The sequence below is a fragment of the Sus scrofa genome, chromosome 1, assembly GCF_000003025.6.
Source record: "Sus scrofa isolate TJ Tabasco breed Duroc chromosome 1, Sscrofa11.1, whole genome shotgun sequence".
Taxonomy (NCBI): domain Eukaryota; kingdom Metazoa; phylum Chordata; class Mammalia; order Artiodactyla; family Suidae; genus Sus; species Sus scrofa.
This window is the reverse complement of record NC_010443.5, coordinates 263,745,724-263,767,717: the sequence shown is the minus strand read 5'-3', so window position 1 is coordinate 263,767,717 and position 21,994 is coordinate 263,745,724. Positions and strand designations below refer to the sequence as shown.

The following is a 21,994-nucleotide window of genomic DNA, read 5'->3' as shown; positions in this document are numbered from 1 at the left end:
ACTGACCACAGCCCCTCCTCCTCCAGTGTCCTCTACTGAGAAAGCTTAGCATTGTGCTGACTTAAAAGGAGAGATTGCAACAATGTCCATTGTTGCAAAGCAAAATGGATGAATTGTGAGCTAAGAGGCAATAAATTATTTATTGGCCCAGGAACCATTGCAGAAGCTGCCTGCCATAGCCTTATATCTACTAAACAAATGGAATTCATTAGGAAAAACTTCCTACACAGAAAGCGCCAGGCCCAGGAGTTCCCGTCATGGCTCAGTGGTTAATGAATCCGACTAGGAACCATGAGGTTGCAGGTTTGATCCCTGGCCTTGCTCAGTGGGTTAAGGATCTGGTGTGGCCATGAGCTGTGGTGTAGGTTGCAGATGTAGCTCGTATCCTGAGTTGCTGTGGCATAGGCTGGGGGGCTACAGGCTCGGATTAGGCACCTAGCCTGGGAACCTCCATACGCCATGGGAGCCGCCCTAAAAAAGGCAAAAAGACAAAAAAAAAAAAAAAAAAAAGAAAATGCCAGGCCCAGTTGGTTTCACAGGTGAATTCTATTAACATTTAACGATGAAGTAACATCAATTTTGCAGAAGCTCCTTCAGAAAATGGAGGAGGAGGTGTCTTCCGGACTAGTTTTATTAGACCAAGATAACCTGGCAACAAAACCTGACAATAAGTTTACAAAAAAAGTTACAGCTCAATATCTCTGTGAACATGGATGCAAAAATCACTTAATTTATAAAGTATAGTACAGCATGTCCAAATAAGGTTTATCTCAGGACAATAAGGTTGGTTTAACATTTCAAAGTCAATCAGGGAGTTCCCATTGTGGTGCAGTGGAAACGAATCCAACTAATATCCATGAGGACTCGGGTTCGATCCCCGGCCTTGCTCAGTGGGTTAAGGATCCCATGTTGCCGTGAGCTGTGGTATAGGTCGCAGATGTGGCTTGGATACCATGTTCCCATGTTGCTGTGGCTGTGGTGTAGGCAGGAAGCTGTAGCTCTGATTTGACCTCTAGCCTGGGGACTGGCATATGGCCCTAAAAAGCAAAAAAAAAAAAAAGTGTATGTAAATAAGAGTAACTCACATATTTCTTAAAAAGAAAAAGAAATTTTGCTCCTTAAGTTTTAAGTGCTTGGGCTATTTAAAGAAAAATATTGTTACCTAAAATATTGTCACCAAAGCTACAACAGCAAAGAGGTTTTCTGGTTTTCTCATACTTTAATCAACACTTTTAAAAGTTTAATTGCTTTGTAACAATCCAATGTCTAAAGCTATTTAATATGTACAAAATTAAAGCCCACACTAAAGATACCACTTTTAAAACTTAAAGTTTCTACTGTACAAAGAAGTAGCCCTTACTGGTTTTATATTCATTATACAAAAAGCAAAGGTTTAATTTCTAAATAAGAAGGATGTATGAGTTGCCAGAAATTGGCCCCACATCAGGAGAGAGAAAGGGAGGAATGAGGGAAGGATGGGAGGAAAAGAGACTGGGTATTTCAAACAATCCTCATACTGGTTGACGTCATCCCAAAGCATCTCTAGACCTTTAATACTTATATCACAAAAATAATCCAAGTGATAGGGATTAATGTGCTCTAAATTTACAAAAATAAGGGGACAAATTTTATCTGGAAAAAGTGGAGGACCAAATTTCGCTTTATCTCTAATCATCATCATCTGGAAAAACTGTAACTTGGAACCCAGCCTCAAGGCATTTAAGCATTTCTATATAAATTTCATTCGGTTATTTCAAAACTTAAAATATGTTTAATAATAGTTTATACATCTTCTGGTTGGATCAGGATTTTCTCTTAATAAAAGGCAAATGCTGGAGTTCCCATTGTGGCAGAGTAGGTTAAGAATCTGACTTCAGTGGCTTGGGTCGAAGCCGTGGCTTGGATTCCATCTCTGGCCCTGGTAACTTCCATGTGCCTCAGGTGTGGCCAAAAAAAGAAAAAAAAAAGCAAATGCTTTAACAGTCACGAAACAGCTTATGGATTTTTATTTTTCCCTTAGTGAATATCTTCAATACTCTGTATGGATAAACAAACAAAAACTTTACAGTACAGGTAAAATACTTCAAAAACTATAAATTACACATGGCGCTGTCATTAAAAGAAAACTTTATTATCAACATCATCCCAAAATCCTGGTAAGATAAATTGAATAGCTGTAATGAATACTGTTAACTACTCATGTACACAGTCCTACTCCTGATAGATGCAAACTATATTCCCAGCAAGGATACCACTGGATAATTTCTCTGTAATAAACAACTTGGAAAATGAATATATTAAGAGACATCAAGGAAAATCAGTCTTAAAACTATACCAGGAGTTCTCATTGTGGCTCAGTGGAAACGAACCCAACTAGTATCCATGAGGATGCGGGTTCCATCCCTGGCCTCCCTCAGTGTGTCAGGGATCCGGCGTTGCCTTGAGCTGTGGTGTAGGTCACAGATGCAGCTGGGAGCCTGAGTTGCTGAGGCTGCGGTGTAGGCTAGTAGCTGTAGCTCCTAATTGACCCCTAGCCTGGGAAATTCTATATGCCGCGGGTGTGGCCCTAAAAAGCAACGAACAAACAAAGGCCTATACTACAAAGGACGATTTCGGGTATTATTAACCACACACACACACACACACACACACACACACACACACACAAATTCTTAAGCTCTAAAACATATGCCCATGAGTACACACTTCCTAGAATAAATATGCTTAAATTCCTCCAATCTTTATATCCAGTTCCACTCACTATCTGACCCCATGACTTACTAAACAGTTTCCAAAAGTAGGTACCTTCCACCCAGCGCTTTCCAAGTCAAAATAGAAGAACTGGGGCATGGACTTTCAGTTTCTTTCCTGGAGTGCAGAAAGCCAGAAAGTGCACTGCTCCTACCTTTACAATGAAAAAGAATGAAGCTAACTTCAAATTCACGATTTTTCCCCTTGAACTCATCTTTTGCTGCCACACAACAATTGCCATAAATTTAGGGGCTAAAAAAAAAAAAAAGATCATTTCACAATTTCTCTAGTTCAGAAGGCTGGGCATAGCTTAGCTGGGTTGTCTGATTAGGGCAGAAAACAAGATTTTTGGCAGGATTACATTACTTTCTGGAAGCTCTAGTGAAGAATCCATGTACAAGCTCATTCAGATTGTTGCCTGAATTCAGTTCCCTGTGATAGTAGGTCTGAAATTTGAATTTTCTTGCTGGCTATCAGTGTAATGTTCTCTGTTTCAAGAGGCCGACCACGTTCCTTCTCACATGGCTCCCTTTTATCTCCGAACCAGTAACAAACTAAAGAGTCCCTGTCATGCTGCAAATCTTTTTTCTGCCACCAGCCGGAGAAAAAGTTACCTGCTTTTAAAGGGCTTATATGATTACATTTGGCCATTCCAAACAATTAAGGATAATCTCCCTATCATAAGGTCAACTGATTGGTAACCTTAATTAATCTGCAAAATCTCAAGGAAGGTAATATACTCAAGAATGGGTTATCTCATCACATTCACAGCACAGGAGATCAGGGTGTGGAATTTCTCTTGGGGGTGTAATGATGTCAGCTGCATTATCAGAGAGTTGAGGTTGCAAAGCAAACAACTGGCCAAAGATCTAAGAGACAATCACCTGTCGTAAGAGAGAAGACTTGAGCGCTTCCTACCTGGGTCAGATGCAACCGGTTAGAAGAGTTAAGAATCCAGTTGATGACTTGATGAAGACCAAGTACAGCCTAGCAGGGCAGAGTAAAGCTCTTGGAGGCTGCAAAAATTGGGGGAATCTCTGCCCATTTTCAGTCTTTTTCTCTATTTAGATAACATGCCAGGTCTGATGGATGATTTTAGCAGAGAGATGGTGACCATGAGGAAGATTAAAATAAAAATGCTATTAAGTGAAAGTTTCAGTGGTAGAGAAGAATGCCACTAACAGACTCACTAGTAGACTTGATGCAGCCAGGAAAAAAAATGAATGAAGTTGAAAATTAGTCAATAGAAATTACCGAAATGGAAACACAAGGAGAAAAAGAGTGGGAAAAAAATACACCTAGAACTGAGCATTGAAGAAATTTTGAGGCAAGAGCAAATGGCTTAAACACAAATGTCACTGGAATACCAGAAGGAAAAGGGAGAACAGAGCACCAGCAATATTTGAAGAATTAACAGCCAAGAATATTCCCAAACTGGAGTTCCCGTCATGGCTCAGGACTGCTGACAATCACCTACTGATTCTCTCCTTCATATGAGTAAATCTGCTGGCACATAATTAATTGCCTCCATGTCATTCTTTGAGAGGAGTATATGTAGAATGGATATACACAAAGGTGTCAAAAGGGTGAACCTCGGGCATTCTGTTATTTAGAGGTCAGAAGCAGAGCTGTAAATGAGGGCATTTGGCAAAGCTGGAGAAACTAGGAGAAGGTATCCTGAAAACCAAGAGAAGAAAGGGTTTCCAGTTGATTAACTGTCAAATGCTGCTGAGTGGTTCAATTAGAGTAGAACTGAGACTTAACTGTGGATTTGGCAGGTTAGAAGTCACTTGGTTACCTTCACAAGTGTGAATTCAGGGGACTGGTGAGAACAAAAGCCTAATGGAAGTAAGACGATGGGGGAATAGAGCAGATCTAATGGATCCGGTTGTAAAGGAGATGAGATGTAGCTGGAGTGGCATGGTTGGGGGGGGGGGAATTTTAAGTTTTTTTTTGTCTTTTCTAGGGTCGTACCAGCAGCATATGGAGATTCCCAGCTAGGGGTCGAATCGGGGCTGTAGCCGCCAGCCTACGCCAGAGCCACAGCAACGCGGGATCTGAGCTGCATCTGTGACCTACATCACAGCTCATGGCAATGTCAGATTCATAACCCACTGAGCAAGGCCAGGGATAGAACCTGCATCCTCATGGATGCTAGTCGGGTTTGTTAACCACTAAGCCAAGACAATAACTCCGAGTTAAACTTTGGAACAGGATAGATAATATTTTCAGATGATTAAAAATTCCACAAAGGAGTTCCTGTAGTGGCTCAGTGGAAATGAATCTGACTAGCATCCATGAGGACGCAGGTTTAATCCCTGGCTTCGCTCAGTGAGTTCAGGATAGGGTGTTGCCTGAGCTTCGGCCACAGCTCCAATTTAACCCCTAGCCTGGGAACATCCATATGCCGCGCGGGTGCACCTCTAAAAAAGCAAAAAAAAAAAAAAAAAACCCCAAAAATGAAAAATAAAAAAATAACACATAAAATATTATATATAAAAAAAGTCTCCCTCTTACTCCCGACTCCCGTCTGCCCCTGGAAAGTAAATATTTGTTTGCTTCTTGTTTATTCTTCCATGTTTTTCTTTATGCATATATAAGAAAATAATATTTGTTTCTATTTTTAATGCGAAAGGCAGAAAACTAATACATAATGTTTTCCACATTCCTTTTTTGTTAAAAAAAACCCTATGTATTCATGAAAGTATATCTATGGGATAAACTTCCAGGAATGGAATTACTGGGTTAAAGGCGTAAGTTTTTGCAATATTGATAGATATTTCTCAACTGCCATCCATAAGCATCAATTTGGATACTCTCACCAGCCAGGTATTCCCCATAGTCTTGATTTTTAACAATCTGAACAGTGGAAAATGCTGAGAGGATTTCCTTTTAGAGATGAAAACTAAGGAAACATGTTGGCTGTAGAAAGCCTGAATATGCAGGGGAAAAGAGAGGTGGTAACTGCAGGAGCACATTCCTTTATAGGCTAGAGGAGCAGGGTCCATGTACTGGTGATTCATTTACCAGGCACGGATGCAGGGAGTTGTTGGTACATTTTGAGTGTGCAAGTGTCCTTTTAGGGCTGCACCCTAGCATCCCAGGCTAGGGGTCGAATTGGAGCTGTAGCTGCCGGCCTATGCCACAGCCACAGCAACTTGGGATCCCAGCCGTATCTGTGACCTACACCACAGCTCAAGGCAACGCCAGATCCTCAGCCCACTGAGTGAGGTCAGGGATGGAAACTTCATCCTCATGAATGCTAGTCAGATTTGTTTCCGCTAAGCTACGACGGGAACTCTGGTGCCAGTGTCTTTTGATTGCTTCTTGTTTTTTTGGTTTTTGTGGGTTTTTTTGGCTGCAGATGAGGTATGTGCAAGTTCCCAGGCCAGGGATTGAACCTGTGCCACAGAAGTGACCCAAGCTCCCGCAGTGACAATGCTGGATCCTTAACCTGCTCCACCACAAGGGAAACCCCTGATTGCTTCTATTTTAAAGTGAAATAAGAATCAAGGTCATAAGCCAGGAGAAGGGAGAAAGTGTTGAAGATTTGAGAGAAAATAGCTGTGAACTGTTTGGCTTGGTGAGTGGGGAAGTAGCCTGCCCAGGGCAGCACCAAGGGCCACCTTGAAGAGTGCAGCTTTAAATTTAAAGTGAATTTTGAAGGAAAAGGAGACACCATGCATGAAGACTTATGTTTCATGGAGATGTGAGTAAAAACAAAAAAGCAAAGTATTCATCTAGGATTCATTTAACGAATACTCAAAGACTCTCCCATGCAGTGGCACTGCTGCTGGGTGCTGGCTTGTCACTTAAAGCAAATCACAAGCATATTCAAGTTGGTAACATTATTCTGACTAAGGTAACATTATTCACTCTGCAAACAAAAATCCAAAAAGTTACCACAGGACCTCTTTATATAAATTGTTCTTGGAGTTCCCATCCTGGTGCAGCAGAAATGAATCCGACTAGGAACCATGAGGTTGTGGGTTCGATTCCTGGCCTCGCTGAATGGATTAAGGATCTGGTGTTGCTGTGAGCCGTGGTGTAGGTTGCAGACACAGCTCTGATCTGGCGTTGCTGTGGCTCTGGCCTGGGCCAGTGGCTACAGCTCCGGTTAGACCCCTTTCCTGGGAATCTCCATATGCCGTGGGTGCGGCCCTCAAAAGACAGAAGACAAAAGACAAAAATAAATAATAAATAAATAGTCTTCATAAAAAAAAAAGTAGAGGCTTATTCTTAAAAAAGAAAATTGTTCTCAAAATTTGGGAATGGGGATTCATATGCTTGATAATCTGAACAGTTTCTCAGAAAAATATGCACATATACAAATTTGTAGACAATTGCACGTGGTGTAGAACCACAAATAAGAATCTCTCCTTTGGAGTTCCCATCGTGGTGCAGCAGGAACGAATTCGACTAGGAACCATGAGGTTGCGGGTTTGATCCCTGGCCTTGCTCTGTGGGTTAAGGATCTGGTGTTGCCCTGAGCTGTGGTGTATGTCGCAGGCTCGGCTGGGATCTGGCGTTGTTGTGGCTGTGGTGCAGGCTGGCTGCTGCTGCTCTGATTAGACCCCTACCTGGGAACCTCCATATACCACAGATGCGCCCTAGAGAGACCAAAAAAAAAAAAAAAAAAAAAAAAAAAGAATCTCTCCCTCAAATTTTAGCGAGATAAAACTTACCTATTTTAAAATGTGTTGCTTCAGTATATTTCGAATGATTCAATACACAAAGCTTTCTATAAGCTACTTCCTGTTCTGTACTGGACGCCTCAATAAAGGCTCAGAATCAAAACAAAACAAAAATTGGGGCTCAGAATCTGAAATCATTTTAGGTTTTCAAAAAGTTGCAAAAGTAGTATGGTTCCCCTATGTTCTTCACTCATAATCCCCCAAAATCAACATCTTACATAAGCATAGTACAATTATCAAAACTATTGATATAATACTATAATTACTTGATACACCTTATTTAAATTTCATCAGTTGTCTCATTTACGTCCTTTTTCTGTTCTAGGATATAATCCAGGATTTCGTTTTGCGTTTAGTTGTCACGGACTTGGCTTTTTTCTTCTTTTTTCACTCCAAAGGGGCTGTGTGTTCTTGGGCAAATTAACATCCGAATGTGTCTTATTAGACATGGTGTGAATCAATAAAAACTATACGTGGAATGCCTTCGGAAACTTCAAAGGTAACGAAAGTGTTCTTATTGCTCAGAGCTGGGCATATTTAGTGTGGCCTTTCGTTCAAGTTAGAACAAAGCAAATAGAAGCGCATTATTATTGCCGAGATGTTTGTCCCAAAGCAGGACCCGTAGCTTCTTCCTCGATCGCCGGGACAGGCTTCTTCTAATTGGGCAGCGAGTGTCCGCGCTGACGCAGGAAGCCCGCCTCATTGGTCCGGTGCAGTCGGGACTCAGGCGGCTTTTCTCTTAGTGCTCTAGGCTCCGACCAGCTTTTCTTCCTGCAACCGAGGGAACCCTTCTTTCCGAAGTGCCAGGAGTTGCCAGACTGAAGGGATCCGGACTGAGCTAGTCCGGGTAACTGCACTGAGGTCAGCCGGGAACAAGCGCCGGGCATGGAATACCTGTGGGAGGTGATGGAATACGGGTGATTGGCGAGTCCGGATAAGACGGCCTTAGTCGGCGCGCCTCCTCGACCCCCTGTCTCTCCGATTCCTTGTCCCGCCTCCTCCGCTGGCCCCCACCTCCTCTGGGCTTCGTCAAAGGTTCCGCGCCTCTCCGTCGCCACTCCTGCTGGCCCCGCCCTTCGACGACTCCCCACTCGCTGCACCTCCTCTGCGATCTCTTTCGCTGGCCCCGCCTCCTTCACTACTCTTCTGCTCTTCCGCTGGCCCCTACCTCGACCACTCCCCTGAAAGCCCGCCTCCTCCACGGGGTGGCAACGGCCCAGCCCTTGCCACCTGCAAGTCCGCGGTCCCGCCCTCACGGAGCGCACATCCCTCCCAGTCCCTGTCTGCCCACCTTGCACTGCCTTGGCCCCTCCGCCTTTTTAAGTTAGGTTTGCCGTCCCCTCCTCTTATTTATCTACCCTCACTTCCAGCCTTCTTCCTGCGCTTTTTCTCAATTAGCCCTGCCCCTGCACCCTTCTCCCCGTCTAACTGCCTGGGTCCTCGGATTCCCCCACCGATCCAGGCTCTGTTCTATGTGAACTTAGCAAATTGTGCTGATTTCTCGTGCCGGGCATTGGAGGTCTCTGCTTTCAAGAGCTCTCTGTCCAGTGGGAGAGTCATTTTGTGACGGTTTCTAATAGGCTTGGGTATGTCTTTATTCAAGGAAGCATAGAGTTACGATGCTTAAGGGAAGGCGTATTGAAGCTCCAACCCCTCCTTGCGGGATCCACAAGCACGCCTGTGAGGGACTAAGCTATACCTTTCCTCCAGAATGTTCCGGGCTTCTTCTGATGCAGAAGCTTGGCGCTAACTATTGTCCTGTAAACATTTGGGAGTTATTAAAATCTTGTCGTGGGCCCTTCTCTTAACCAGAGTTGGTAGGGTTTCAGAGTCCGTCCGTTCAAACCGTCACTGCGCTGACTGGGAGGTAGAAAGCAAACAGTGATTGACTTAGGCAAACAGTAACTAAGCATCACACTCTTGGTCCTTTTTGGAAGTTTTCCCTAAGGATTCTTACCCAGTTTTTCAATATCCAGCAGTCTTACTTGATAGGTAAACCGAAAAGTATCTGTAGATAAAATCTTCAGTCAGTCCGTAAGTTCATCCAAGCCTCCACACTACTTCAGGGTATACTGTGTAGAAGACAGTGACTCAGACCTTCAGTCTCTTGGACTCAAGAATCCCTGGGGTCTGCTCCCAGGCCCGCCCACCATTTGCTGCAAAAGTTGGCAGAGAAACTTTGCTCATCTGAGCTTAAGTTTTACCTCGGACAGAAAGAGCACGATAAACCCTATCACACAGGGTCATGGTATGGATTGGTTGAGACCCTTCTTAGGAAAACTGTCGCATTCAGGGTCCTGTAAATAGTACAGTCTGAGCACAGGTGATCCCCAGCTCTTCACATTCACATCTGTCTGATTCAAGCCAGCCAAGAATCTGCTGTGTTGCCCTCTCCCAGGCACCATGACGACCCTGGATGATAAATTGCTGGGGGAGAAGCTGCAGTACTATTACAGCAGCAGTGAGGATGAGGACAGCGACCATGAGGACAAGGAAAGGGGCAGGGGTGCCCTGGCTGGCAGTTCCATGCCTGCAGATGCTGAGCTGGCAGGTGAAGGCATCTCGGTCAACACAGGTACCGGAAATCCCTGCTCCCTGGGAACAATAGGTTTAAAAACTGTCCATTAAATATTATATCAGAAATCTCACCATCATTTCTAATTCCAGTCCTGCTTCCAGAGATAACCCAGTGTTACTGTTTCACCATGCATGCTTCTAGTCATTTCACTTCTCAATACGAATATGTGTGCATAGCACCATGCTGGTGATTCAAACAGACTGGCCTGTGTTTGAATCCAGCTTCTCAAACTAATAGGTGTTTTATATCACATAACTCATGGGCATGAGTATATTGGCATATTTATACTTTCACATTTTATTGTTTCCAAATTGCTGTCTGTTGAGGCAGGACTGGTTTATAGTTTTTTATTTTATTTTTTAAATTTTCTTTGCTTTTTAGAGCTGCACCTGTGGCATATGAGATTTCCCAGGCTAGGGGTCGAAACAGAGCTACAGTTGCTGGCCTACACCACAGTCACAGCAGTGTGGGATCTGAGCCTCGTCTGCGACCTACACTACAGCTCATGGCAATGCCAGATCCTTAACCCACTGAGTGAGGCCAGAGATCGGACCCACATTATCATGGATACTAGTCGGGTTCGTTATCCACTGAACCACAAGAGGAACTCCCTGGTTTATAGTTGAAGCAGCAGTGTGATATTTCCCCATTTAGTCGACCCCCTATTACGTTATCAAACTTTTTGATCTTTGCTGTCCTGATGGATGTCAAATGGCAACTCATTTAGTTTAGTTTTATTTTCTGTATTTTTAAGTGTGTTGTCGAGCTGCTTTTTATAATTTTGAAAGGTATTTTCATATCCTTTGCTCATATTTGAAATTGGGTAGTTGGTCTTTTTCTTTTTAGGGAGGTGTGTATTAAGAAAATTGACATGTGGTTATGGGTTGCAGATATTTCTACTGGTTTGTTGTTTATCTTTGGCTTTTGTTATGCCCTGGCAGAAAATCTTTTTTTATTGCTATGTGCTTGAAAGCATTGATTAATTAATTAATTAGTTAATTTTGCTTTGGGGGCTGCATATGGAGGTTCCCAGGCTAGGGGTCCAATTGGAGCTACAGCTGCCGGCCTAAACCACAGCCACAGCAATGCAGGGTCCAAGCCGAATCTGCGACCTACACCACAGCTCACGGGAACGCTGGATCCTTAACCCACCAAGCGCGGCCAGGGATCTCCGGCAACCTCATGGTTCCTAGTCGGATTCGTTTCCATTGTGCCACAGCAGGAACTCTGAAAGCACTATTTTATAGTTTCTTAGTTTTATTTCTTACTTAAAAGGCCTTTCTTCACTCCAGGATTTTATTTTGTATTTCTTTTCTATTTACGACTGCATCTGAGGGGTGTGGAAGTTCCTGGGCTAGGAGTTGAATCAGAGCTGCAGCTGCCAGCCTACACCGCAGCCACGGCAATGCCAGATCCTCCACCCACTGAGCAAGATCAGGGATTGAACCCACATCCTCATGGACACTATGTCGAGTTCTTAACCCACTGAGCCACAACAGGAACTCCCATTCCAGGATTTTAAAAAGATGCTTCCATGTCTTTTTAAAATTTTTTTTATGAAATTTTTTTTAACTTTTAACTATTGATTCATCTGGAACTCATTTTGGTGCTACATATATGGCAGGGCTCCAACTTAATGTTTTTTGTTTTGCTACCCATTTGTTTTAACATCAGTTATTGAATAAACCATCTTTTCTCCATTGTTTCAATATGTCAGTTTTAACATGTACTGAATTTCTATTTATTTTTATTATTTTATTTTATTAAAAAAATTTTTTTTGTCTTTTTAGGGCTGCACCTGAGGCATATGGAAATTTCCAGGCTAGGGATTGAATCAGAGCCACAGCTGTGAGTCTACAGCTACAGCAACGCGGGATCCAATCCACGTCTTTGATCTACATCAGAGCTCACGGCAACGCTGGATCCTTAACTCACTAAGCAAGGCCAGGGATGGAACATTAGTTAAGTTCTTTACTGCTGAGCCATGAGGGGAACTCCTGAATTTCTGTTTATATTTGTGTCTTCAGCTGTACTTTGTATTCTCTTTCATTGATTTGCGTTTTTTTTTTTTTTTTCTTTTTGTGCCCCCACCCCATGGCCTATGGAGTTCCCAGGCCAGGGTTCACTTCGAGCCACAGTTGCGACCTGAGCTGCAGCTGCAGCAATGCTGGGTCCTTAACCCACTGTGCCAGAGCCAGGGATTGAACCTACCTGCGTCCCAGCACTCCCAAGACAGCACAGCAGGAACTCCTGGTTTGTCTTTTACTGTCCTGTATCACGCTGTTTTGAATTATTGTGTTATGTTTTAGTATCTGTTTGGTCTGGTTCCACATAATATTCTTCTGTGTCATTCTTTTCTTTTTTTAAAATTTTATTGGAGCATAATTGATTTACAGTGTTGTTTCATTTTTACATCAGAGTGATTTAGTTATACATATATCCATTCTCTTTTATGTTATTATTTTCTTACCTTTTGCTTTCTTATTTTTCTAGAACAAATTTAGGAGCATGCACACATGCGTAGTCATGTATTTTCCTTGGAAGTGCATGAAATATATGATTCATTTAGGGGTAATTGGTACCCTTGTGATGCTGGGTCTTCCTGGCCAGGAATATTTGGTGTTCCTTTACCATTTATTCATGTCTTTCTTAGTATTTCTTGGTAGCATTTTTGAAGTTATCTTCAGGCAGATTTTTTTCCACCCTGTGGTAACAGATGACCTTCAAGTCTCAGTGGCTTGTGACAGCATGTTGCATACTGCCCGTATGGGTCAGCAGCAGCTCTGCTTCTGCTTCATGTGAACTGTCATTCTAGGAATGAGGCTGAAGGAGCAACCCGGGACAACCCCTGTTTGGGACATGCTGTTTGGGGCAGAGAGAGAGGGCTGTTAGAAGCAGGTCGTGGCGCAGGAATTTTTTGCTCAGGATCCATTGGCCACAGCAAGTCACATGGCCAAGCTCCCACAGGAGATATTACAATCACGCAGCCAGGGGACAGGGCTGCATAGCACAGGGGCAGGGAGGTTCGGGGTTAGTTGGAATAACAGGACAACCAGTCAGATTAGGAGTTCCCATGGTGGCGCAGTGGGTTAATCTGCGGGTTTGATCCCCTGCCTGGCTCAGTGGGTTAAAGGATCCAGTGTTACTGCTCAGCTTCAGTCTCTGGCCAGGGAACTCCATATGTCATGGGTGCAGCCACAAAGTTAAAGGAAAAAAAAAAGAAGTCAGATAATATGGATGTCAAAAGAAAAAAGTAAAAAGCTCTCTCTCACCAGTTCCCTTATGTCTCACTGCCTAGAGACAACCACTGTTAACAATTTACCTATTTTCCAGGCCCTTTTTCTATGGAAATACAAATGTAGATGCCCATATACAAATTATCTGTAAATATTTATACAGGTACATACATTCTTTTTCTAAAAGTTTGAAAATCATACCATGATATTGTTCTGCATTTTTCTCTCTTTTTTTTTTGACCTAATGTGTGTGAGCAATTGTCATGTCAGGGACCACGTAGCTACCTCCTTTTTTTGAAGAGTTGCTTTATTTTCCTTTGAGTAGATGAACTTTCATTTATTGAACGCAACTGCGTGGCCCGTGGACATGCTTGTATGTAGACTGCCCAGCCTCTGTGAGCATGACTGTGCTGTTGACAGGGCAGGCTTTAGACAGATGTGTGCTGGCCCCAGATTCCTTGCTGATTCCCCTTGGTCACCTCCCCGTTCACCCCCAACTCAGGTCCGAAAGGCGTGATCCATGACTGGCGGCGCTACAAACAGCTGGAGACAGAGCAGCGGGAGGAGCAGTGCCGGGAGATGGAGAGACTGATCAAGAAGCTGTCCATGAGCTGCAGGTCCCATCTGGACGAGGAGGAGGAGCAGCAGAAGCAGAAGGACCTCCAGGAGAAGATCAGTGGGAAGGTAATTAGAAGCACCCAGGCTTTGCTCGGAGCCTACCCTGGCTGCTGGAACTGGGTTGGTGATTCCAGAGGTGGAGGAGGTTTGATTTGGCCTCCAAGAAGCTGTGCAGTGCAGGGAAGGATAGAGTCATAGCTCAGCCACACGTGGACTCTCAGGTCTGCCACTGGTGACTGGGGGGGTGTCTCTTCCCTTGAGAGTCTGGTGTGTTCCTGGTGAAATGAGGTCAGGCTCCTACCTCACAGGGCTGTGGGCACAGTGCCCCTCACAGGCCTGGCCCATCAAAAGTGAGTTTCTGCTGTTGCACATTGAGATCGGTGGTGTCTTGGGAGCGCTGGGATGAGGGTTTGATTTCCTGGGCTGGCACAGTGGGTTAAGGATCCGGCATTGCCTCATGTGGCTTAGGTCATGACAACGGCTTGGATCTGATCTCTAGCCTGGGAACTCCATACGCCTCGGGGTGGCCAAAAATGGGGGGAAAAAAAAGTGCTCAGGAAATGTGATTTTCCTGCCCTATATCCAGGTCTTACTTTAGGCCAGAAATAAACCTCTGGGGTTGGAGGTATTATCCTCATTTTACAGATGGTAAAACCAAAGCTGAAAAGATGGTAGGGGTCTCGCTCTGGGCAACGCCACCAGTAAATGCTAATAGGAAGTGGGTTTCTAACCCAGATTTTCCTGTTTGTGCCATCATGTTGCTCTGTTTCATCGGAAGCCTATTCATGAGAATTTATTCTAGCTGAGCAATACAACAGAAGCAAGCAGACACGCTGGAAGATGTTTGGAACTAGGTCCCTGACTCTCTCTTACCTTTCCAGTACCACAAGGACCCTTTATTCTGCCCCCTCCCCTCCATGCCCTCTGACCCATGAATAAATGTCTGGAAGTGACTGCCATTATTTGGCTGTGGCCCAAAGGAGCTCTTGGGTGGAAATATCTGCCGGGGTCAGGGAGCAGCTAAGAGGATTAAGTGAGGAGTTTGCCTTGACCAGAAGGATGCTTTCAGGTCAGAGATAGAGACTGGCACTGGCTGTGATGCAGTAACAACACGTGTCCTGATCTGGGGTGGGCCCTCCCAGCCTCCAGCCTCTCCTCTCATCTGTGCCAGGATAGGCGGAGCTGGGCTGCTCGCAGGAGCAGGATGTTCTGCTGCCCCGGGGCAGGAGAGGGAAGCAGCTTCAGGGCAATGTGCCCACTGCTCACGGCATTTCCTCACACTGAGGTGGAGACCTGATGAAGCAATGCATCACGTGTTCCCGGGGGGCAGCCTTGAGAGAGACCGTTCCTGTCCTGCCCGGTTGTTGTCACAGGACGGAACTTCAGACTGCCTGAATGCCGCAAGTAGGGAAGTGGTTAAGCAAAATAGGGCACGCTGTGTATAATTTTTTTTTAATTGCTCAATGAATTTTATTACATTTATAGTGGTACAGTGATCATCACAACCCAGTTTTGCAGCATTTCCATCCCAAACCCCCAGTGCATCCGCTCGCCCTCCAACCTGTCTCACTTACGTTTTCCAAAGTCTGTGATTCAGTATCTGTTCTGCAAAGAAGTTCCTTGTGTCCTTTTTTTTTTGATTCCACATGTAAGTGATAGCATATGAAGTTGGTGTCTCACTGTCTGACTGACTTCACTTAGCATGATAATTTCTCTGTCCATCCCTATGTTGCTGCAAATGCTGTTATTTCTTTCCTTTTAATGGCTGAGTAATATTCCTTTGTGTGTATGTACCACATCTTCTTGATCCACTCCTCTGTCAGTGGACATTTAGGTTGTTTCCCTGCCTTGGCTATTGTACTTAGTGCTGCAATGAACATTGGCGTACATGGGTCTTTTTGAGTCATGATTTTCTCTGGGTAGATGCCCAGGAGTGAGATTGCTAGATCAAATAGTAATTCTATGTTTAGTTTTCTGAGGAATCTCCATACTGTTTTCCACAGTGGTTGCACCAATTTAGATTCTCACCAACAGTGTAATAGGGTTCTTTTTTTCTCGACACTCTCCAGCACTTCTTGTTTGTAGACTCTTTGATCATGGCCATTCTGGCCAGTATAAGGTGGTACCTCATCGTGGTTTTGATTTGCATTCCTCTAATAATGAGTGATGTTGAACATCTCTTCATGTGTGTCTCGGCTGTCTGTATGTCTTCTTTGGAGAACTGTCTGTTTATATCTTCTGCCTATTTTTTGATGGGGTTGTTTGTTTTTGGGTATTGAGCTGTAGGAGATGTTTATTTATTTAATTTTTTTTCCCGTCTCTTGTCTTTTTAGGGCCACACCTGCGGCATATGGAGTTTCCCAGACTAGGGGTCGAATTGGCGCTGTTGCTTCTGGTCTACACCAGAGCCACAGCAACTCCAGATCTGAGCCGTGTCTTCGACCTACATCACAGCTCATGGTAACGCTAGATCCTTAACCCACTGAGCGAGGCCAGGGATCGAACCCGCAACCTCATGGTTCCTAGTTAGATTTGGTTCTGCTGCGCCACAAGGGGAACTCCCTGTAGGAGATGTTTATAAATTTTGGAGATTAATCCCTTGTCAGTCGCTTCATTTGCAAATATTTTCTCCCATTCTGTGGGTTGTCTTTTCGTTTTGTTTAGGGTTTCCTTTGCTGTGTAGAAACTTAAGTTTAATTAAGTCCCTTTATTTTTGTTTTTATTGTCGTTGCTCTAGTAGGTGGGATGCTGTGTATAATTTTATAAAAAATATTTGGAAACAAGAATAATTTATGGTGTAATCGCGCTGAGTGGCAAAAGCAGGTTATAGCTTAATTGGTGCACCCACAGCTGCTGTTATAAAGCAGGAGTGATTTCAGCATGTGATTAGTAATAAAAGAATACATTTTTAGAGTGTGTGTGACTGTATGTTTTGTTGTGGAGGGAGAGAGGGATTATGCAGGGCAGGGATTATGAGTGTTAGAGTTCCTTAATGTCCTGTAGTCTTTTTGACAAAAACAAAACAGTGGATAAAATAATTATTCCATTGTCAATACTGACCAAAAGACAAAAGCCCATGAGGTAATATCCAATGCTGCTACTTTGGATGGAGAGATCGCAGTAGTTGAAAGCCTGTTTTTGTTGTTGTTGTTTGTTTTTTGCTGCACCTGAGGCATTTGGAAGTTCCTGGGCCAGGAAGGGAACCCATTTCATAACAGTGACCAAAGCCACAGCAGCGACAATGCCAGATTCTTAACCCACTAGGCCGCCAGGGAACTCAAATGCCTGGGCTTTTAAAAAATTTTGTTTGGCTCCTGGTCTTACCCTTGATACCCATGTGAGCTTGTGTAAATAATCTCAAGTCTTAGGAACCTCATTTGTAAAGTGGGAGTAACAGAAGTCCCTTCCCGGCTGGGCCACTGGAAGACCTCAGTGAGATATTGCATCACGCGTCTTCTGTGACTCGAGTAACTGTGTGGTTGATGTGTCTTATGCTCGCTTGCTGGTCCCCCTCCAGATGACTCTGAAGGACTTTGCCATGCTGAACGAGGACCAAGACGACGAGGAGTTTCTGCAGCAGTACCGGAAGCAGAGGATGGAAGAGATGCGGCAGCAGCTCCACAAGGGGCCGCAGTTCAAGCAGGTTTTTGAGATCCCCAGTGGAGAAGGCTTTCTGGACATGATCGACAAAGAGCCGAAGGGCACCCTCATCATGGTCCATATATACGAGGACGGCATCCCGGGGACCGAGGCCATGAACGGGTGCATGATCTGCCTGGCCGCCGAGTACCCGGCCGTCAAGTTCTGCCGGGTGAAGAGCTCGGTGATCGGGGCCAGCAGCCGCTTCACCAGGAACGCCCTGCCTGCCCTGCTGATCTACAAGGGCGGCGAGCTGATTGGCAATTTCGTTCGTGTCACCGACCAGCTGGGGGAAGATTTCTTTGCCGTGGACCTGGAGGCATTCCTGCAGGAATTTGGATTGCTCCCAGAGAAGGAAGTCTTGTTGCTAACGTCGGTGCGCAGCTCGGCCTCCTGCCACAGCGAGGATAGCGATTTGGAAATAGATTGAGTGGCTGGTCTAGTTGCACAGATCCCTCATTGTTTGGGCTCCAAGCTGCACGTCTCTCTGTTGATTTTGGCTCTTTTCTGTGTCTTCTGGCTTTTCAGCTGTTCTGTGTAGTCCCTCCTAGGATATGCAAAGTCAGGAAATGCTCAGATTAAATCAGAATGCTGAATCACCTCGCGGCTAGCAATAAAGTGACTTAAGGTTGTAAAAACAAGACGCCAGGCTTTTGAACTATTTACTTAAGATTCTCTAGCATGACATCTCTGTTATTGTTTCCAGTGAATATTTACACAGCATCCTAAAATCCATCCCCTGGAAACTGTCTTCATATGCTCTCAGAGGTCTCCACCAGGTCCGGGAGTATAATTCTATAGTTAGTGTATTATTTGCAACATAAATACTGTATTTCCTTCATCAAATGATTGTAGATTATATTTACTTTAATCAGACTCATACTCTTAGAAGGCAGTTAAATCATTCCCCTCCACCCTCTGCCCCCCCGCGGCCCGAACCTGTTCTCTCCAAGGGTCTTGTTTAAAGGTTCCAGACCACATGTGTTTGTACCATCAAGAGTTCCTGCTGTGGCACAATGGCTTAAGGATCTGGCGTTGCCACTTTGGGGTAGGTCTCAGCTGTGGCTCAGATTCGTCCCTGGCCTGGGAACTTCCATATGCCACAGGTGCTGCCAAAAAAAGAAAATAAAGGGAGAGGGAACCTTTGCCACAGGAATTGATGTCCCACTTAAGCATTATTAAGTCTGTAGTAAGAGGAAGAATTGGGGTGGACTGGCCTCTTGATGCTGGAAGACCAGCTTGACTGAAAAATTAGAACTGGGATGGAGCTTTTTAGAGGAAGATCTCTCAATAAGAGATTCCTGCTCATCCTTTTCTGTTTCTCTTTTACTTAGCAAAGCTTTTTGTTTGTTTGTTTAATGTAGCTTTTTAAAAAATTCTACATGTGGGAAGCATAACTAATATCCGATATAGGAAAATTTACCAAAATATAGAAGCAAAAATAAGAACGTTAGAATAATCTCTAATCCTACCACCTAGGATAAAACACGATCCATATTGTGGGAGTCTTTCCGTCCAAGGTGTTTTCTTTATATGCACAGATGTTTTGTTTGCTTGTTGTTGAACAAACTGTGGGATCAGTTTTGACCATACTGTTTTATCGTATGGTCAGCTAATATGTCAAACTCTTTTCCATGTTATTAAATGCAACATTTTTAAATGGCTGTTTATTCTGTTGTATAGACGTGCTGTAATATGCTCGGCGGTTGTCTCTCGAAAAGGAAAACAGCAAAGACTTTTTATCACAAAAGTATTCAGTGTTCATTGTAGAAAATGCAACAGAAATTGGTAAACTAAAAAGAGACTTAAAAAGCCTTATAACTCTACCAACCAAAAATAATCCCTGTTATCATTTTTATAGGTATCTTTCTGCTCTTCTGTCTCTGTGTTTATAATAGTGATTGTCTTTTGAGTTTTTTTCCTCTTGTTTTTTACTTTAAAACATGTACCTGGCAGGGTCAGGGGAAATGTAATGTGGAATTAAATGTTAGCTTTGAAATTCACAGTTTGGCTTTTCCTGGCTCTTTAGGAATTGACTAACTATAGTATCTCTTGTAGTTAATCAATAAAAAGACAGTGTATGTTTTTTTTTTTCTTAAATTATAAAAGCTCATTGTAGAAAGTGTGTGGAAAGTATAGAAAATTATTAGAAGCAGAGACAGTTGTTAACGTTCTTGTTTATTTCCTTCCCGTTTTTTCGTTAATAACATTGAGAGCTTATTGAATTTTGTTGTGTTTGATTTAATATATCATTAATGCTTTGACTGTTATAAGAATTCTAAATAAATTATTTGTAATTCCATTACTTGGATATGCCATACTTAATACTGGCTATTTAGATTCCTAGCTTTTTGCCGAAACACTGTCTTTGTATTTTGGATCATTGTCTTAGTGTGGATTTCTAGAAGAGGAATTCCTGGGTACTGGATAGAAACATTTTAAAAGCTTTTTACCATCCGACTCCTGTTCTCTTTAGAAATGAAAATACATTATGATATCCCAGAACCTTGACTTTGCTTTTCAAAAATAGGATAAAGTGAACAGACATGGAACGGGGAAACCCTGGGGTGTTAAATCCCTGACTCAGGGGTTGTGCAAACAGCACAGGCTTTGGAGTCAGAACAGACTCTGTTTCTCACCAGTGGTGGGGCTTCCAGCGAGGCACCCAGCCTTTCTGAAACTTGGTTTCCTCACCTTGGCAATGAGAACAACAATACTTCATGGTTGTCCGGGGGTTCTCCACGTATGGTCCCAAAACAGCAGATCAGCTTCACTGGGGAACTTCTTAGAAATGCAAATCTTCAGCCTTCACCCCAGACCTACCACATCACAAATTCTGGGTGGGGGAGTTCCCATCGTGGCTCAGCCGTCAGTGAACCTGACCAGGAACCATGAGGTTTCGGGTTCCATTCCTGGCCTTGCTCAGTGCGTTAAGGATCCGGCGTTGCTGTGAGCTGTGGTGTAGGTCGCAGACGCGGCTCAGATCCAGCGTTGCTGTGGCCGTGGTGTAGGCCAGTGGCTACAGCTCTGATTCCACCCCTAGCCTGGGAACTTCCATATGCCACGGGTGTGGCCCTAAAAAAAAAAGACCAAAAAAAAAAAAAAAAATTCTGGAGGTAGCCTGCCATACTTTTCACAAGCCCATTTGATTTCCAGGCTGGAACAGGTTTGAGAGTCACGACCTATGCATTAAGGTGAGTGACAGCAGCTGTCACCAAACCAGGGCTCCCTGCTGCTGGTTTCCTTTTTTATTTGCTTAAGGGAGGGAAAGAGTTGAAGCAGGAGAGTGCTTGGCTCTCTTCCCTTCCTCTTCATTTTACTTGTACCTTCTTTTTGGGGAATTAGGGGAAGGAAAGAGAAACGAATAGAATATTGGCCTATTACAAACTGTCCCAGTAGTTTTCCCGAGTTCACTTTCCTCTGGAATGAATGGCCCATGAAGGCATGGACTTTATTTTGCCCCCTGTGTATAGGCATGACTCTGGGAGTAAGCTGACATTTACATCTTTGTGGGCAAGATATTGAACTCCTCTATACCTCAGTTTCCTCATCTGAGAAGTGAGGATGAGTAACAGGAGTCAATTCGCAAGAAATACTTGGAACACAGTCAGCCTTCAAATAAGTGCTGTTTTTTTTTTTTTTTTTTTTTTTTGTCCCCAGTGCCCACAACTGTGCCTGGTACTTGGTAAGAATCAATGAGTATTTAATTAGCTCACCGAATGCCACATCCTTTCAAAGTGGGATGCAGTTAGTTGAAGATGAAGAAATCGACTTAGCAGAGTTCAGTAACTTCCAAGCTGTGCCGCTAGTGGGCAGGGCAGGATTTAAAATCAGGTCAACGTATTCCAAAATCTATACTATTTCCATGATGCATGTCAGTTTTTGGTGGGAAAGCAAAATGATCAAATGCCAATAAAATAGATCGATTAGGAAAAAGGCAATGGAAAGAATAGATTGGAGGAGGAAAAAGAGGGAGAGGACTTTAAAGAAGAGAGAAGAAGGAGTGAAGCTGGCTAGAGCTGGGTCTCCTGCATCTGACTGTGTTTCATTTCAGAACCTCTCCTGTCTGGACTGTGGCCATGACCCCAACGTACCCCTCCCCGCAAAATGTCCCTTTTTCCTCCATGACTCCACAAAGCCCTTCCTCCCAAAGCCCCTTTATACGCCAGACCATACTGCCACCCGCGCCCAGCTGTGAGTGGCAATGGTTGGGAATACAATGGACATGAACTCTAGCCCTCTCTGTAACCAGATGCATGCCCTAGGATTAGTCTCTTCCTCTCTCTGGGCCTCAGTTTCCCCACTTATAAGATGAGAGGTTGAATTTGCATACATTTTTTTTTTTTCTTTTTTGGCCACCCACAGCACATGGAGTTCCTGGGCCAGCGATCAGATCCAGGCTTCAGTTGTGATCTAGCAGCAGCTGTGGCAAGGCCATATCCTTTAATCCACTGTGCTGGGCTGGGGATTGAACCTGC

At 43.9% G+C, this 21,994-nt stretch overlaps 2 protein-coding genes across 2 annotated transcripts; one reads left to right on the top strand and one right to left on the bottom strand.

Moving 5' to 3' along the window:
* On the bottom strand, positions 614-9,850 carry LOC110259713. The gene is made up of 3 exons (XM_021085463.1): positions 9,756-9,850; positions 7,437-8,675; positions 614-1,037 (listed from the first exon to the last, which is right to left on the bottom strand). Exons 1-2 carry the CDS (start codon positions 9,848-9,850, stop codon positions 8,102-8,104), a joined length of 669 nt encoding a protein of 222 aa, XP_020941122.1. The 3' UTR covers positions 614-1,037; positions 7,437-8,101.
* Positions 8,108-19,818, top strand: PDCL (phosducin like). Its single transcript, XM_001927696.3, has 4 exons — positions 8,108-8,306; positions 9,844-10,020; positions 13,762-13,943; positions 17,395-19,818. The coding sequence occupies exons 2-4, from the start codon at positions 9,849-9,851 to the stop codon at positions 17,944-17,946; spliced, it is 906 nt and encodes a 301-aa protein (XP_001927731.1). The 5' UTR covers positions 8,108-8,306; positions 9,844-9,848; the 3' UTR covers positions 17,947-19,818.

Excerpts from the sequence above, each read along its gene's own strand:
- PDCL (XM_001927696.3), top strand. The coding sequence starts at position 9,849 with ATGACGACCCTGGATGATAAATTGCTGGGGGAGAAGCTGCAGTACTAT. Across the intron at positions 10,021-13,761 it reads AGGCATCTCGGTCAACACAG|GTCCGAAAGGCGTGATCCAT; the intron begins GTACCGGAAATC and ends CCCCCAACTCAG. Across the intron at positions 13,944-17,394 it reads AGGAGAAGATCAGTGGGAAG|ATGACTCTGAAGGACTTTGC; the intron begins GTAATTAGAAGC and ends GTCCCCCTCCAG.
- LOC110259713 (XM_021085463.1), bottom strand. The coding sequence starts at position 9,850 with ATGGTGCCTGGGAGAGGGCAACACAGCAGATTCTTGGCTGGCTTGAAT. Across the intron at positions 8,676-9,755 it reads GGATCACCTGTGCTCAGACT|GTGGCAAGGGCTGGGCCGTT; the intron begins GTACTATTTACA and ends GCGGACTTGCAG.